General features: G+C 45.7%; 1 protein-coding gene across 2 annotated transcripts in view; it reads right to left on the bottom strand.

Moving 5' to 3' along the window:
- LOC139575060 (neuron navigator 2-like) overlaps positions 1 to 19,495 on the bottom strand; it is a 121,658-nt gene that overhangs the window by 62,806 nt on the left and 39,357 nt on the right. For both annotated transcript variants that reach the window (XM_071400030.1, XM_071400031.1), the window contains exons 4-6: positions 16,278 to 16,350; positions 15,809 to 16,061; positions 12,035 to 12,168 (exon numbers count right to left, since the gene is read on the bottom strand). In XM_071400030.1, coding sequence (XP_071256131.1) covers positions 12,035 to 12,168; positions 15,809 to 16,061; positions 16,278 to 16,350 — 460 coding nt within the window. The remainder of the gene's footprint in view (positions 1 to 12,034; positions 12,169 to 15,808; positions 16,062 to 16,277; positions 16,351 to 19,495) is intronic.

The following is a 19,495-nucleotide window of genomic DNA, read 5'->3' as shown; positions in this document are numbered from 1 at the left end:
AATCCTCATAGACCCCACACTAACTGTCCATATAAGGTCTTGCACTGTGGAAAGCTTGAGTTAGCCTGTGTTGACACAGTCTGAACGTGTCATTACTTAGCGCCAGCGAACCCACGACATTCGGATAACTATTAGAAACCTTGGACACTAACAATGAGAGTGCCCATCATAAACTGTTTATAAAAACAATGAGGGAAAGCCCTTTAAAGTTTGACCTAGGAATTTGAGCTAAGATAGAACACTGCTACTGACACCCTTGGGAGGTTTGGACTTATATGGACTGATTCTGGTCATTATCTTCCAATTCACAGACAAAGACTTGCTCTATCCCAAGTCTGTATTCTGAACTACTGTGGAAATGAGCTGGCTAAAACACAAAAACATTTTCATTAAATTGGACCGTTTTGTCGAAACGAAGGTTTTACATAAGACACGTCTGTTTTACTGTTACAGAGCACACAGAAACCAAACACAAAGCACTTTTAAAAAAGTTTATACTGTATTTTGTTACTCCTCTAAATCAATCATGTTTGACTTACCAAAAACAGTCACAATCAAATCCAAAACCAACATACAGAACTCATAGCTAAGATGTTCTTCCTCAAGATACTACTACTGTACGGTACAAGAATAGTGTAGTTATTGTTGTGTGCCTGTAGAGACTCCAAGTGCCAACTTACTGCTAGCATTACTTTGAATATTCAAAGCCAAACTGCCAAACTGCCCTTGTGGCCACTCCCATGCCCAACCCATAAGTCAGCCAGTACAGCACACGGACACAGCAAAACAGAAGCCCCTGTCCTGCTGCACTTCCAAATACCTTCACAAACACGGCCTATTAAGTAATGATCTCGAATTTCGTCCGTTGCAATTCCTTTTCAATACACTTAGGGAAAAAGGTGCTACCCAGAACCTTTAAAAGGTTCTTCGGCTGTCCCCATAGGAGAACCCTTTTTAAGAACCCTTTTTTGATCCAGGTAGAACCCTTTTCAGTTCCAAGTAGAATGCTCTCCACATAGGGTTCTACATGGAACCAAAAAGGGTTCTCCTATGGGGACAGCCGAAGGACCCTTTTGGAATCCCTTTTTTGTAAGAGTGTACTATCTCTTCGTACAGTGCAGTATGCAACCCCTTTTTCAGTATACTGCATTAACATGACTCGAAACACTCGGTAACTCCTTAAACTAATCTAACTTAATATTCACACATTTGGGCCTCGTTAAGGAAGTATTTACTAGGAATATTAAACACTCCACATCTTTATGCCACATACCAGTTTCATCACATTTATTCCTGGTTTTTAAACACCTTTCATGCCCTAATTGCTTTTCATGCCCCTTTCGTTTCCCCCCCAGTTCAGTATTTAGCAAGCGCGCATTGAAACAATGCGCCCATTAGGAAGTGATTAGGGCCCAATTAGCCGTGCTAGAGGTTAGCCGGCGGAAAGTGGGTCAGGTTGCTAATAGCTGGCTTCCTATTGAATGAGAGAGAGGGGATCGGCGGTAATTACAGAGGAGGTAGAGGAGGGAGAGAGAGAGAATGAGAGACAGAGAATGAGGAAGAGCGAGGGATTCAAACTCACTGAGGCTGGGATGTGGGAAAAGGGGAACCTTTGAGAAGCTTACGTCATGCCAACAGAACGGTCTGTGCCCCAGAGGGAGAAAAGGGGGTGAAAGCAGCTTGGGTTTTGGTTGAGAAGTGGACATTGTGGTTGGCTTGGACAGTGGACACAAGAAACACACAGAGCATTTCTGGGGATGACCCAGAACCAGATGACCACCTAAGATGCCCCAGTTTGAATGAAAAGGAGATCCACATTTCGCATCCTGGGTCAGAAGTGAAATTGCAATGAACCCCTTTGTCCCACAGTTGTCAATAAAGTTGTATTGAATTCAATCCCCTTCTTATGTCACACAATTGACTTGTGTGCCTGTTTTAGACACACACGTGATGTATCAATGCACATAAACACTCACCCCTGAGCCACTCACATTCCTTCTCCCTCTTCCACACCTAAAGATTGCCACACAGTGAACTTTTGTTTGGTGCAATATCACAAACACATGGACTGCTGACATCCCACTCGTAAGAGATCATAGACCTCCTGACCTGGCTACTAAGATCACTGTGACAAAGTTCACTACCTTGGGACAAAAATAGAACTCCACCAACACACACACACCTTTGTGCCTCGGTATGACTTGTGTATTCTCGTAGTTTACACAGGACCCAGGTTTTAGTGTTTAAATCTTAACTACTCAATTAGTGCAGTCAATTAGTAGTCTGAAATCTCAGTCTGACAGACAGAGAGAGGCCCTCAGGACTTAACCACAGACCACCAGTGAACTTCCTGCCATAACCCAACTCTGTCTTTCTCACACACACACACACACACACACACACACACACACACACACACACACACACACACACACACACACACACACACACACACACACACACACACACACACACACACACACACACACACACACACACACACACACACACACACACACACACACACACTCTAGTCTACACAGCCTCTTTCATACCTCTGTTAAACAATGGGTTAAACCAAAAACTCATCTACAGTACATTTGGAAAGTATTCAGACGCCTTGACTTTTTCCACATTTTGTTACGTTACAGCCTTATTCTAAAATGTATTCAATTTATTTTTTTTCCTCATCAATCTACACACAATACCCCATAATGACAAAGCAAAAACAGGTTTTTAGAAATGTGTTAAAAAACAACAACTGAAATATCACATTTACGTAAGTATTCAGACCCTTTACTCAGTACTTTGTGGAAGCACTTTTGGCAGCGATTACAGTCTCGAGTCGAGACAGCCTATAGGGAGGAGGTCAGAGACCTGGCCGGGTGGTGCCAGAATAACAACCTATCCCTCAACGTAACCAAGACAAATGAGATGATTGTAGACTACAGGAAAAGGAGGACCGAGCACGCCCCCATTCTCATCGACGGGGCTGTAGTGGAGCAGGTTGAGAGCTTCAAGTTCCTTGGTGTCCACATCAACAACAAATTAGAATGGTCCAAACACACCAAGACAGTCGTGAAGAGAGCACGACAAAGCCTATTCCCCTTCAGGAAACTAAAAAGATTTGGCATGGGTCCTGAGATCCTCAAAAGGTTCTACAGCTGCAACATCGAGAGCATCCTGACTGGTTGCATCACTGCCTGGTACGGCAATTGCTCGGCCTCCGACCGCAAGGCACTACAGAGGGTAGTGCGTACGGCCCAGTACATCACTGGGGCTAAGCTGCCTGCCATCCAGGACCTCTACACCAGGCGGTGCAGAGGAAGGCCCTAAAAATTGTCAAAGACCCCAGCCACCCCAGTCATAGACTGTTCTCTCTACTATCGCATGGCAAGTGGTACCGGAGTGCCAAGTCTAGGACAAAAAGGCTTCTTAACAGTTTTTACCCTCAAGCCATAAGACTCCTGAACAGGTAATCAAATGGCTACTTGGACTATTTGCATTGTGTGCCCCCCGACCCCTCTTTTACGCTGCTGCTACTCTCTGTTTATCATATATGCATCGTCACTTTAACTATACATTCATGTACATACTACCTCAATTGGCCCGACCAACCAATGCTTCTGCACATTGGCTAACCGGGCTAACTGCATTGTGTCCCGCCACCCGCCACCCACCACCCGTAAACCCCTCTTTTACGCTACTGCTAATCTCTGTTCATCATATATGCATAGTCACTTTAACCATATCTACATGTACATACTACCTCAATCAGCCTGACTAACCGGTGTCTGTATGTAGCCTCGCTACTGTATATAGCCTCGCTACTGTTATTTTTCACTGTCTTTTTACTGTCGTTTTATTTCTTTACTTACCTATTGTTCACCTAATACCTTTTTTGCACTATTGGTTAGAGCCTGTAAGTAAGTATTTCACTGTAAGGTCTACACCTGTTGTATTTAGAGCACGTGACAAATAATCTTTGATTTGATTTGAGTCTTATTGGGTATGACGCGGCAAGCTTGCCACACCTGTATTTGGGGAGTTTCTCCCATTCTTTTCTGCAGATCCTCTCAAGCTCTGTCTGGGGCGGCAGTGTAGCCTAGTGGTTAGAGTGTTGGACTAATAACCGCAAGGTTGCAAGATCAAATCCCTGAGCTGAAAAGGTACAAAATCTGTTGTTCTGCCCCTGAACAAGGCAGTTAACTCACTCTCATTGAAAATAAGAATTTGTTCTTAACTGACCTGCCTGGTTAAATAAAGGTTAAAAAAATAAAAATTGTTGGATGGGGAGCGTTGCTGCATAGCTATTTTCAGGTCTCTCCAGAGATGTTCGATAGGGTTCAAGTCCGGGCTCTGGCTGGGCCACTCAAAGACATTCAGAGACGTGTCCCGAAGCCACTCCTGTGTCGTCTTGGCTGTGTGATTAGGTTCGCTGTCTTGTTGTAAGGGGAACCTTCGCCCCAGTCTGAGATCCTGAGCGCTCTGGAGCAGGTTTTCTGACTAGTCTCTCAGTCCCTGCCCGCTGTAAAATATCCCCAAAGCATGATGCTGCCACCACCATGCTTCACCGTAGGGATGGTGCTAACTTTCCTCCAGACGTGACGCTTGGCATTCAGACCAAAGAGTTCAATCTTGGTTTCATCAGACCAGAGAATCTTGTTTCTCATGGTCTGAGTCCTTTAGGTGCCTTTTGGCAAACTCCAAGCGAGCTGTGCCTTATTTTTTTTGGTATGTTTTCTTTTTCTCCCCAATTTCGTAGTATCCAATTGGTAGTTACAGTCCTGTCCTATCGCTGCAACTCCCGTACGGACTCGGGAGAGGCAAAAGTCGAGAGCCGTGCGTCCTCCGAAACACAACCCAGCCAAGTTGCACTGCTTCTTGACACAATGCCTGCTTAACCCGGAAGCCAGCCGCACCAATGTGTCGGGGGAAACACTGTACATGTGGTGACCGTGTCAGCGTGCATTGCGCCCAACCCGTCACAGGAGTCCCTAGTGCACGATGGGACAGGAACATCCCTACCGGCCAAACCCTCCCCTAACCCGAACGACGCTGGGCCAATTGTGCACGGCCCCATGGGTATCCCGGTGACCGGCTGCGACAGACCCTGGACTCGAACCACGATCTCTAGTGGCACAGCTAGCACTGCAAAGCAGTTCCTTAGACCACTGCACCACACGGGAAGCCATGTCATGTGCCTTTTACAGAGGAGTGGCTTCTGTCTGGCCACTCTACCATAAAGGCCTGATTGGTGGAGTACTGCAGAGACGGTTGTCTTTCTGGAAGGTTCTCCCATCTCCACAGAGGAACTTTGGAGCTCTGTCAGAGTGACCATCGGGTTCTTGGTCACATCCCTGACCAAGGCCCCTCTCCACCGATAGCTCAGTTTGGCCGGGCGGCCAGCCCATGATTTTGGAATGAGATGTTCGACGAGCAGGTGTCCACATACTTTTGTAGCGTACTCTCTCTGTCTTTCTATAATCTCTCGGTCCGCCTCTATTTCTGACTCTCTGCCTCTCCCCTTTCTCGCTATCAACTTTCTCTCTCTGGGGTCGGGTCCTACCCTGAGCTGCCCTCTGTCCTGATAACATCACAGGCTTCTGGGATATCCACCCTTTTCACGGATCATCATGCCTGTGTGTGTGTTCCACTGTGTCTGTTCCACTTTGTCTATATGTGCCAGTACCAAGTGTACAATACAAACGTCCTGAGCGTGTGTGTGTGTGTAGCATGTGTGTACGTGCGCGCGCATGCGTGTGTCAGAGACATGTTTGTTCAGCACAGCCACTTCAAAGGGCCCATGGTTTCCCCACAGCGCGTAATGGCTTAACCCCGTCCCAAACTAAACCCGGGAGGCAAACAGGGTCGAGACCGCAACGCAACCGAACGCAAAAACAAGCTTAAACACAGAGGGGCTAGCATCGGCCGACACTGTGTAGCCCTCTTGACCGCTTTCACGGTCACGAGACCTTAATTTAGATCACCCGTCAGTCAGTACTGACCTGGACATTCCCTGCCTATACAAACATATAGAGATAGACGTAAAGTCTAAACATAAACCCATGACTGAGCCTAGAGGGGGGGGGGGGGGGGGAGAGCAGTATCATACTTATAGACATTGTATACAGTTTAAAATGACGCGCAGCCTAAACATATGATGATGAATGTGTCCAGATTCAGGAAGAGCCTTTTTTAGCAACATACAGTAAGGTACAGTATGATACTTATAGAAATGGCTTAGGCGTATTTCCAGGGCTGCCCAGAGAGCAACCATTTTTAGCCACACACAGTTGTCTTGCCAGAAAAACCCTCAAAATAAATAAATAGACCGCTAGAAGTGAATTGTCGTTTTTTTTTTGTTGCTTTATATGTTCAATTGCTCAGTTTAACGGAGTATCATGTAATATAGCCGACTTCTATCGAGGAGTACAATAAGTAATTTGTTTAAACTGCTTACTCATATCCCCATGTGGGACAGCCAGTCTTTATTTGGAGTGAAGCTTTTAAAAAGTTCCTCCACATGAACACGCTCGAACAGAGAGGCTACAGCTCAGCGGCTGGCCATTCATTCAGCGCTGTCTGCACTCTGCGTACACTTTCACATGTGTGCATGCATGCATGCACACCGCGCACGCTCACACACAAGAGTAAGCACCCACACGCACATTCGCATAGAACGCACATACTTTCAATTCAATTGAAAGGGCTTTGTCGGCATGGGAAACATATGTCTACATAGATAAACAAAATGTGAAATACATAATACAAAAATGAACAGTAAACATGACACCCACAAAGGTTACAAAGGAATAGAGACATTTCGAATGTCATATTATGTCGACATAGTGTTGCAAAGATGTGCAAATTGTTAAAGTACAAAAGAAATGTGAAATGTGGACCTTTTTTAAAAATTTATATTATCTCTTCATGTATTTTGGAACGCTTAGTGTGTTCCTTATGAGAATGAGAAAAAGCACTGTGGTCTCCCACATTCTGCTTCTTGCCAGTTGTTAATTCGCCACATGAAATGGGTTCCTCGGATTTGTGAACATATTCAGAACTATCTGAACATAGACTTCAGAGACTTTGACTTGATTCCTTTGGAAATTCATCTCTTTAGCCAGCAGCAGCAAACACGATAGATTTGTTCTGAGTGTATACTACTGAATGATAGATAGGTTGTAGTTGATAGTCGAGGGTCACTCTTGTGCTTTTAGTTAGTTTAACTCTTGCCATTGCCTTTTACACTACTGATTCTATGTCATACTATAAACACACACAACTGTAATGTCAGGACTCTTGACTGGGCCACTCCAGAAGGCGTATTTTCTTCTGTTGAAGCCATTCTGTTGTTGATTTACTTCTGAGTTCTATTTACAATGGTGTTTGTTCCTCACCGGTTGCCCTTTTCTTGTAGCAACAGGTCACATCTCTCTCTCTCTCTCTCTCTCTCTCTCTCTCTCGCTGCTGTCACCTTGAGTTAATGTAAAGCATAAGAGGAAGGCACACTGTATGCTCATGTCTCTCTACTGTGTAAAACAGGATGGTTCCAGTGACATGTTTTACATTCTACAGTCAGCAACACTGACGCAGAACAGCTCAGTCCAGACAAAACGGAACTGGCCGTTTTTACTGAGCCTTTTTACTGCATCTTCAGCATTTTCTTTCAAGGTAGTAAATCCCTGAATGTTCCCGCTAATAAACGTGTTGCTAATTAAGTCAAATGTTGTATTAAAACAGTATGTGATCAAAAAAAACACACAAACTAAATCACAAAATGTCAAAAATGACTGAGTCAGACACTGTGTCTGGTCACTAGGTAAAAGACCAGGACCAATGGTACTATAAGTCTGGCTCGAATCCTAACTGTCATACAAATCTCAGATTGACGTGCACTCATCTCAAGTTGAGTTTCAGCACCTAGTGAGGCTCGGAGGAGCGCAGTGAAAAGATAGATGACAAACCTCAGGAGCCCTGTTGTATCACTGTCCCAGTAGAGTAGAGACCAAAAGAAGCTGAGAGCAGAAGCCAGGGTCCCAAACTCTGACAGACGTTCCACAGAGTGCAGTCTGAGTGGAACTGTTGTGCAGGACTGAGTTGGGAGGAGGGGGGAGGGATTTGGCAGACACTCAACGGGGAAGGCAGGGGTTATGGGGGGGGGGGGGGGGGGGGGGGATGATTCCGAACCCTCCTCCCCTCCCTACCTGCCGTCTGTCCCTCTGCACCCTTCACATCACATCACATCACCCTCTCTTTCTCTCTTCTCTCCATCTCTCTCTCTCTTTCCCCTCCATCTCTCCTGCCCCCATCGTTCATACAGTCTAACGCAGGGGAATGAATTGAGACTGTGGAAGACAAACACAGTGAGTCCAGAAACAACCCCGGTAGACCAGCTGAGTGGTGACAACAGTGCAGAGAGGCTACGTAAAACCTCTAACTAAATACACAGTCAGAACAGATTCACCATGGCTAAACACAGAGGAAAATAGAGGCGTATTAAGTCAATACAGTAAACAGATTGTCAGTCTATCTGAATACGGTGACCGTAGATAGACACCAGTCACACTGTAATTGCCATAGAAATATAATTCTACTTCTATGATAACAGCCCCTGGGGGCTGTAGAGAATGTACAACGTGAGTCCAGTGAGAAGACTAGAGGCCGTGTGATAGTAACTAATAACTACTAATGAAATAAACTAATAAACTTATAAAAACAAACTCAGCTGAGTATCATTTTAACCATGTTTTTTTTTCTCTGTAGGAATAATGTCATTCTTGTCTCACCCCAGACAGTGTGTCCTGAATAACGATTGATTGAATTTTGATTTATGTGACCACACACTAACGCGTACGCTAATAATCGGGAAGCAGGTACAGGGAGTGAATATTTAATAATGAATAGAACATAGTGCAAAACGAGACACATGAAAAGCGTACAGACAAGAAACAAACAATAACTCCTGAGGAAAGAACCAAGGGGAATGACAGATATAGGGGAGGTAATCAGGAAGGTCATGGAGTCCAGGTGAGTATCATGAGGCACAGGTGCACGTAACGCTGGTGGCGGGTGTGCGTAACCCCCCCCCCCCCCCCCCCTCTGATGCTTGGCTCCTGCCGCCGGATGACGCCGACCAGAGGAATGGTCCCGGGCCATGGTAAGGGTAGGCAACAACACATCTGCCACGCTGATCCTCAACACTGGGCCCCCTCAGGGGTGTGCACTTAGTCCCCTCCTGTACTCTCTATTCACCTACGACTGCGTGGCCAAACACGACTCAAACACCATCATTAAGTTTGCTGACGGCACAACGGTGGTAGGCCTGATCACCGACAACGGTGAGACAGCCTATAGGGAGGAGGTCAGAGAACTGGCAGTGTGGTGCCAGGACAACAACCTCTCCCTCAATGTGAGCAAGACAAAGGAGCTGATCGTGGACTACAGGAAAAGGCGGGCCGAACAGGCCCCCATTAACATCAACGGGGTGGAGCGGGTCGAGAGCTTCAAGTTCCTTGGTGACCACATCCCCAACAAACTATCATGGTCCAAACACACCAAGACAGTCGTGAAGAGGGCACGACAAAACCTTTTCCCCATCAGGAGACTGAACATTTTTGGCATGGGTCCCCAGATCCTCAGAAAGTTCTACAGCTGCACCATCGAGAGCATCCTGACCGGTTGCATCACCGCCTGGTATGGCAACTGCTTGGCATCTGATCATAAGGCGCTACAGAGGGTAGTGCGTACAGCCCAGTACATCACTGGGGCCAAGTTTCCTGCCATCCAGGACCTATATAATAGGCGGCATCAGAGGAAAGCCCATAAAATTGTCAGAGACTCCAGTCACCCAAGTCAGACTGTTTTCTCTGCTACCGCAGGGCAAGCGGTACCGGAGCGCCAAGTCTAGGACCAAAAGGCTCCTTAACAGCTTCTACCTCCAAGCCATAAGACTATTTACACTGACCCCCTCCCCTCCATTTGTTTTGTTCACTGTTTATTATCTATGCATAGTCACTTCACTTCGAATTACCTCAACTAACCTGTACCCCCGCACACTGACTCGGTACCGGTACTCCCTGTATATAGCCGTGTTATTGTTATTTTATTGTGTTACTTTAAAAAATATATATATTATTTTTTACTTTTGTTTATTTGGTAAATATTTTCTTAACTCTTCTTGAACTGCACTGTTGGTTAAGGGCTTGTACGTAAGCATTTCACGGTAAGTTCTACACTTGTTATATTAGGCGCATGTGACAAATAAAGTTCGATTTCATTTGATTGATTTGGGGACCAGGAGCGGGCCGGTCGCTTCTGCTGAGGTGCGGGAACCTGACGAGCCGGCTGAGGCGCGGGAACCTGACGAGCCGGCTGAGGCATGGGAGCCTGACGAGCCGGCTGAGGCATGGGAGCCTGACGAGCCGGCTGAGGCATGGGAGCCTGACGAGCCAACCGAGGTTAGAGAATCTGTCGAGCCAGCTGAGGCATCCCCAGTTGCTTTGGCAGCGGCACTTGGACCCGACGTCACCAGTAAAAAATTAAAATAAATATCCCTGTTGCTTCCTCTTGGTGAGGCGTTATTCTTTAACGTGTACGCTAATAATCAGGAAGCAAGTACAGGGAGTGAATATTTCATAATAAATAGAACATAGTACAAAACAAGAAACACGAACAGTGTACAGACATGAAACAGAAACAGAGTCAATAATGCCTGATGAAAGAACCAGGGGGAGTGACAAATATAGGGGAGGTAATCAGGAAGGTAATGGAGTCCAGGTGAGTGTCATGAGACGCAGGTGTGCGTAACGATGGGGGCAGGTGTGCGTAATGATGAGACAATTAACCAGGGGACAAAATGTCATGATCGCCACAGCCCTAGTCATAGGTCATTCACAGTGTCCTGCTATAAGCAAGCACCTTTGAGGTTAGACAGAGCACAGTGCATATCAGTCATACCAGCTAGAGGTCATGGTAACCTTTATAGCGCAACACTAAATCTAACACTAAATCTAACACACACACACCTCTATAAATCACACACTGTCACCTCACCTTGTAACCCATATCAATGTCATTTAGCGAGGAGACATGCAGCACACACACTCTCTATAGGTCAGTGTCACGTGCATACACACGCACGAACGAACGCAGGCACACACACACACACACACACACACACACACACACACACACACACACACACACACACAGTGTTTCGACTGTCCTCGTAATACACAGTGCTGAAGCTTGTACTGTTCATTTCTGTATCCCAAAGCTCCCTTAGCCAAGATAGAAGAATCACATGACCAGCCAGGTAAATAGGTGAAGCATCTGACACCATAAATCATATCAAGTTTGACTCATAACATTGTTTATCTAACGAATAACCTTTTATGCCCTCGACATGGGCAACAAAGACGAATACTCCATTTCGTGGCCCGACTCACATCGCAGTAAAGTGCTTCAGCACTGACGCAGTGCAATGTGGGTGGAAGAGGGTGTCTGCACTCAGGGACCTGTATCCACAGAGCGTCTCAGAGTAGGAGTGCTGATCTAGAATCAGTTTAGCCTTTTGTATCATAAAGAATAATATTATACGGACAGATCTTCGATCAGCACCACTACTGTAATATGAGACGCTTTGTGGATAGGCCTTGATCTATTCTGAGAAAGGGTGACTCCTACGGCCTCCCACACTATAATGGCCTGATTAGGGTAGCTGCTATACTCACAGACATCATCATCCACATCAGGACCAGGACAGACTGTCAGCGCTTAATGACTTGGCAGGTGGTCTAGACATTTGGTCCTTTATGACTGTGCATGTGTCTGGAATTCAACCTTGGGCAATATGGCCCACTCAAAGCATGATCCATGACTCGAAATATGATCAAGACGTGTGTGTGTGTGTATATACATTGATCGTATTTCGAGTCATGGATCAGGCTTTGAGTGGGCCATATTGCCCAAGGTTGAATTCCAGACACATGCACAGTCATAAAGGTGAGTGTGCGAAGGGCAGACGTACCTTTGTGCAGGTGAGCGGCTGGTTTGGTCTTGTCTGTGAAGCCCTGACTGCGCCGGTTGCCGGCGGCGCCAACCGACCCGCGAGGTGTGATGTCACTGCCAGCAGTGGACACCCTCGCACTAGGGCCTGGAAGTCTGAGTGAGAGAGAGAGAGAGAGAGAGAGAGAGAGAGAGAGAGAGAGAGAGAGAGAGAGAGAGAGAGAGAGAGAGAGAGAGAGAGAGAGAGAGAGAGAGAGAGAGAGAGAGAGGGAGAGAGAGAGAGAGAGAGAGAGAGAGAGAGAGAGAGAGAGAGAGAGAGAGAGAGAGAGAGAGAGAGAGAGAGAGAGAGAGAGAGAGAGTGTTTACACTCAATGGCACAAACAGCAAGGTTTAGGCAATACATTCATTAAACGTCCAATATTTCCCCACCTATCAGTAACCCCATATTATTAGCTAATGGGCCATATTGAGTGGGCCAGGAGTCAAAGTCAGCATTCTACACTCTATTCCAGCCGGGTCTGTCTCTCACGTAGGCCTATAAATTGCTAATTCAGCATTAGTGGAGGAAACATAATTCTGTGGCTGTTCGGCATTGGTCTGATAAATAGATTATGACCGGTAGTTCAATACCGTTGTGAAAAATCGCAACTCTTATTTCCTGCTTGCCACTCTGAGTGACATTACATTTTTTTACAGTTCCTGTCTGACAATGAAGACTATGACGACATGAGCGTTCTGAAATGAACACACTGAAAATGTTAGTGCATAAACAATATATACAGTGGGGAGAACAAGTATTTGATACACTGCTGATTTTGCAGATTTTCCTACTTACAAAGCATGTAGAGGTCTGTAATTTGTATCATAGGTACACTTCAACTGTGAGAGACGGAATCTAAAACAAAAATCCCGAAAATCACATTGTATGATTTTTAAGTAATTAATTAGCATTTTATTGCATGACATAAGTATTTGATACATCAGAAAAGCAGAACTTAATATTTGGTACAGAATCCTTTGTTTGCAATTACAGAGATCATACGTTTCCTGTAGTTCTTGACCAGGTTTGCACACACTGCAGCAGGGATTTTGGCCCACTCCTCCATACAGACCTTCTCCAGATCCTTCAGGTTTCGGGGCTGTCGCTGGGCAATACGGACTTTCAGCTCCCTCCAAAGATTTTCTATTGGGTTCAGGTCTGGAGACTGGCTAGGCCACTCCAGGACCTTGAGATGCTTCTTACGGAGCCACTCCTTAGTTGCCCTGGCTGTGTGTTTCGGGTCGTTGTCATGCTGGAAGACCCAGTCACGACCCATCATCAATGCTCTTACTGAGGGAAGGAGGTTGTTGGCTAAGATCTCGCAATACATGGCCCCATCCATCCTCCCCTCAATACGGTGCAGTCGTCCTGTCCCCTTTGCAGAAAAGCATCCCCAAAGAATGATGTTTCCACCTCCATGCTTCACGGTTGGGATGGTGTTCTTGGGGTTGTACTCATCCTTCTTCTTCCTCCAAACACGGCGAGTGGAGTTTAGACCAAAAAGCTCTATTTTTGAATCATCAGACCACATGACCTTCTCCCATTCCTCCTCTGGATCATCCAGATGGTCATTGGCAAACTTCAGACGGGCCTGGACATGCGCCTGCTTGAGCAGGGGGACCTTGTGTGCGCTGCAGGATTTTAATCCATGACGGCGTAGTGTGTTACTAATGGTTTTCTTTGAGACTGTGGTCCCAGCTCTCTTCAGGTCATTGACCAGGTCCTGCCGTGTAGTTCTGGGCTGATCCCTCACCTTCCTCATGATCATTGATGCCCCACGAGGTGAGATCTTGCATGGAGCCCCAGACCGAGGGTGATTGACCATCATCTTGAACTTCTTATATTTTCTTATATTTTCTAATAATTGCGCCAACAGTTGTTGCCTTCTCACCAAGCTGCTTGCCTATTGTCCTGTAGCCCATCCCAGCCTTGTGCAGGTCTACAATTTTATCCCTGATGTCCTTACACAGCTCTCTGGTCTTGGCCATTGTGGAGAGGTTGGAGTCTGTTTGATTGAGTGTGTGGACAGGTGTCTTTTATACAGGTAACGAGTTCAAACAGGTGCAGTTAATACAGGTAATGAGTGGAGAACAGGAGGGCTTCTTAAAGAAAAACTAACAGGTCTGTGAGAGCCGGAATTCTTACTGGTTGGTAGGTGATCAAATACTTATGTCATGCAATAAAATGCAAATGAATTACTTAAAAATCATACAATGTGATTTTCTGGATTTTTGTTTTAGATTCCGTCTCTCACAGTTGAAGTGTACCTATGATAAAAATTACAGACCTCTACATGCTTTGTAAGTAGGAAAACCTGCAAAATCGGCAGTGTATCAAATACTTGTTCTCCCCACTGTATATATATTTTTTTATTTTACATCCATTTAGCAGACACTTCTATTGAAAGGGACTTAAAGTCGACCTACTTGCGATGCAGACATTTTACGTACGGGGGATCCTGGGAATCAGACCCACTATTCTGGCATCGCAAGAACCATGATCTACCAACTGAGCTGCAAAATGTAATACCCGATTTAATTCCGAGGGAGATGTTCAGTCACAGGCTTCACTGCTAGCCTATTCATGATATACACCGTTTACAATTCACTGATGAAAAGTGTTCTGTCCGTTCTCGTTCAGGATGTGGCCACATTAAATCGTAATCATGAAATTATTCTAATGTCACCTGATGCTCCCCGTGTCTGCACATCAAGACAGTTTTCATTCAAGTCGAGAAAGTATGAAAATTAAAAAAATGCAGATTAAAAGGAAAAGCAGTGGAGGAGAAACGCATTACAATCTGAAAAGGAGAAAAACACCATTCCAGATATTGAATGTATTTATGCCCAGCTGAATATTAACCTGCAGTTACACGTGCTGACCAGAGGGTGGGGCTAATGCATTGTTTTTTTTAGGTCAATTTGACGGAGCAGGTGCAAAAACTACCAGGGATGGACAGCAGGCGCTCTCCACTGGGTCGGCAAAAAGCGGATGTTTCCTGTTTTCACGTATACAGTATATTCAACCTAACTTCTGTTTCCCCTGAAAAACAGATGCAGCGACTCAGGCATCTTTCTATGGCTGCTGTGTTGGGTTTAGGCAGCATGCAACAACACATCCTCAATTTCACTTCATTTGTAACGCAGTCATTTAGTTCAGAAAGACAGTGACGTGCTTGGGAAACAAAGTTCATGGCCATCATTCATAAAGCGTCTCAGAGTAGGAGTGTTAATCTAGGAGTAGGTCCTTCCTTTTTGATACTCATATAAAAAGGCTAAACTGCTCCTAGGTTAGTACACCTACTTTATGACACTTTATGAATACGGGCCCAGATGAGTGTATAACATTATCAGTTATCTCACAGTACACAGTACAGTAGTAGTAGGATAGTAGTAGTGGCCTATCCTATCCGTTAACTATTAGGGTCATATTCACAGTGAGACGCGCTCTCTCATGAGACGTGCTCTCTCCCATTCTTGTGTGCACGCCCACGTGAATTAGAAGATGATGAGGAGGAGGAGGAGGACGATGCACGACCACAAAGAAGAGAGAGCGAGAAAGAGGGAGAAAAAGAGCTGTCCTATGCAGACGACTGGAGCTAAGACACCTGGAAAGAGACAGTAAATAAGACAGAGACAATGAATTGAACATTGACGACGTCAGCAAGAGGGAAAGACGGAAGACGTCTAAAAGTCAAAGTATTATGAACGACATCTCCCAGAATGCATCAGTGTGGCGGCGATCCAACAGGCTTACCTGGACTGCATCTCGACCTGTGCTGTTTTCTGGGCTGCTTGTGCTGTGGGGGCCGGAGTCTCATGCGTAGGGGGGGCAGGGTGGCTGCTGAGCTGGGCTGGGGCGCTGGTCTGCTGGCTCAGGGGAGGATGAGGGCTCTGGGGCTGGGACTTAAGGTGGGGCTGGGAGTACTGGCGGTGGGCCTGCTGCTGCTTGTAGCGAGACAGGCTGAAGAAGAGGCCCAGAATGGCCTTCAGATTCCCATTGCAGATCTCTGCGTAACGGGGAGCAGGGGAGAGAGGTAAATAAACAGACAGGGAGAGAGAGAGAGAGAAAGAGATGAAGAGGAAGAGGTAGGAAGAAGGAGAGAGAGAGAGATGAGATACAGAGAGGAAAGTAAGTTACAAGCTCACGACACAATATTCTAGCCGCTACAGTCAGTCAATGTAGTCTCAGCAGGTGTGTGTGACTGGTGAGTGTGAGTGTTTACCTTCTGCAGACAGGCCCTGTATGTTGACTCCTTTGGCGACCAGGAAACTGAGGCAGGCGTCAATGTTCTCAATCTGGAGGAGAAGAAGAAGAGAGAGAGACGCAGAGAACTTAGAACGGGGTGCTTCTGAATTTGCATTCAGATTGAACTCCCCTCATCGCACAGTCATAACGCACACACGCAGTTATCAGCAGCCTACTCAGAAATAGCAATCACAAACACATTGTCGGCCTTGGAGTTCAGTGGCATGTTTACAGCCGACCTGAGTAAGGTGAGTGGATCGTTTAATGACATAGCCTAGTCAAAGCAGTATTCAAATAAGCCAGACATACACCACTCCCGGAGTACCTTCGACGACGAGGCATTCTACTTTGACCCTGTTACTAAGATACCAGCCAATGGAACCACATCGACCCAGCTGTGCTGAGCTGTCAACAATCGACAGCCAGGTGATATGATTGGTCGACAGAATTAGCTTCGGGTCAGGGGACCCTATTTCGATACAGCCCATTGGCTGCACGTGTCATCACCAGGTGAACCAAATCAAATGGAGTAATCGAATGATATCATCAATACATTTTTTTTTTTTAAGGTGGAGAACAAAGGTTGTCAACGGTCAGGTTCAGGTGAACAAACAGGGAGTGACTGAGCAATATACCAATTGATTCTTACGCCACAGCCAGCTGTCACTTTCACTGTTCATACTGTTGTGACTATACTCTTGACTGTTCAATCAGGGAACCTTCATCAAAACGGAATCTGTCTTACACTATATACCGAGGCATATTGAATCACAGCCATCGGCAATAGCTAGCACACACGCTAGTAATACACTTCAGTAGTACATTTTCCACCAAAGCACTTACTACAAACGACTCTGAAAACAGGTCAAACATTGTCCCTGCAAACTGTACACACCCGATGCACACCCGATAAGCAGATCTAGAATACATAAACAGCTTACTGAAATAGAAGCAATCACAATTACCTTCTATTAGTGTGAATTGGGTTTCAACTGAGCAGAGTTCAGAGTTTCCATTTAGAAAAATAACATCGTACTTTATAGAAAACGAACTAAAATAACAATACCTATTCAATACATTAATAGCAATATCCTCCTTCTAGCCCTATGATTCTAGATCAGACATGTCAATGACGTCATATGACGAAACAAGCAGACTCCAGATCAGTGAGTGAGCTGTAACGGCATTCTGGCCCCTCTGTCACCTTTGTGACCCGCTGACCCCAGAACAGCTGTTATAGGGTGACACATACTGGAGGGTCACAGACTGAGAACCAGGAGGAATTTAGACCAGGCTCTGCTCGCTACAAAGTTAAAATATCCACCACTCACTAAAATACCCTGTCTTTTTAAATACCCCAGACCCAAATGCCTCCATCGCCTCACTGAACTACCCGCCAGCCACCCTGAAATACCGCCCAGACCCTAGCTTGACTAAGATACCCCTCCTCTTAAATGTCACCATCTTCCTTGTGATATACCCGCACTCATACACAGGCAGGTACTCATGCACGCGCACACACACACACATCAACACTACTAAAATACTGCCCTGACCCAAATACCCCTGGTACTGAGGGGGTAAAAATAAGATGCTTCTGGCGAAATAAAAACGCCCGCTGAGAGAGCAGTGCTCATACATTTTAGAAAACATATTTAATCTGTATTAAAACAGGGGATCGATTCACAATTTCAACTTTGGGAATTCCAGTGTATTGCGGGAAAAGTGAGAAATCATCCAACTGTTGGAATAGAAAATCAAAGGAGGGAGACCCAGGCACTTTGACAATGAGTTCTCTACTTGTCCACTTTTCCACTCCTATCTTCCCCTCATCCTCTCCTGTGTTTCTATCCGTTTCTCGTATTCCCCTCACCCTCTCATGTCCTTCTATCCGTTTCTCGTATTCCCCTCATCCTCTCATGTCCTTCTATCCATTTCTCGTATTCCCCTCACCCTCTCATGTCCTTCTATCCATTTCTCGTATTCCCCTCATCCTCTCATGTCCTTCTATCCTTTTCTCGTATTCCCCTCGCCCTCTCATGTCCTTCTATCCTTTTCTCGTATTCCCCTCATCCTCTCATGTCCTTCTATCCTTTTCTCGTATTCCCCTCATCCTCTCATGTCCTTCTATCCTTTTCTCGTATTCCCCTCATCCTCTCATGTCCTTCTATCCTTTTCTCGTATTCCCCTCATCCTCTCCTGTCCTTCTATCCTTTTCTCGTATTCCCCTCACCCTCTCATGTCCTTCTATCCGTTTCTCGTATTCCCCTCATCCTCTCATGTCCTTCTATCCGTTTCTCGTATTCCCCTCACCCTCTCATGTCCTTCTATCCGTTTCTCGTATTCCCCTCATCCTCTCATGTCCTTCTATCCTTTTCTCGTATTCCCCTCGCCCTCTCATGTCCTTCTATCCTTTTCTCGTATTCCCCTCATCCTCTCATGTCCTTCTATCCTTTCCTCATATTCCCCTCATCCTCTCATGTCCTTCTATCCTTTTCTCGTATTCCCCTCATCCTCTCATGTCCTTCTATCCGTTTCTCGTATTCCCCTCATCCTCTCATGTCCTTCTATCCTTTTCTCGTATTCCCCTCATCCTCTCATGTCCTTCTATCCTTTTCTCGTATTCCCCTCATGTCCTTCTATCCTTTTCTCGTATTCCCCTCACCCTCTCATGTCCTTCTATCCTTTTCTCGTATTCCCCTCATCCTCTCATGTCCTTCTATCCTTTCCTCATATTCCCCTCATCCTCTCATGTCCTTCTATCCTTTTCTCGTATTCCCCTCATCCTCTCATGTCCTTCTATCCTTTCCTCGTATTCCCCTCATCCTCTCATGTCCTTCTATCCTTTTCTCGTATTCCCCTCATCCTCTCATGTCCTTCTATCCTTTTCTCGTATTCCCCTCGCCCTCTCATGTCCTTCTATCCTTTTCTCGTATTCCCCTCGCCCTCTCATGTCCTTCTATCCTTTTCTCGTATTCCCCTCATCCTCTCCTGTCATCTCTTCTGGTATCTCCACTCCTTTCTCTCCTGTCATCTCTTCTGGTATCTCCACTCCTTTCTCTCCTCTATTCTGATCAGGCAGTGCTCCTCTCATTAACGATGTGCATGATTCATAAACCTTGAGTAAATACAGTCTGGTTATTCATTAGCATGTAATAAAGCCACTGAGTCAATAGGTGTTGTGCCTAGCTTTGA

This window comes from Salvelinus alpinus, chromosome 5 (assembly GCF_045679555.1).
Source record: "Salvelinus alpinus chromosome 5, SLU_Salpinus.1, whole genome shotgun sequence".
NCBI lineage: Eukaryota > Metazoa > Chordata > Actinopteri > Salmoniformes > Salmonidae > Salvelinus > Salvelinus alpinus.
This window is presented reverse-complemented; position numbering and strand designations above follow the sequence as displayed.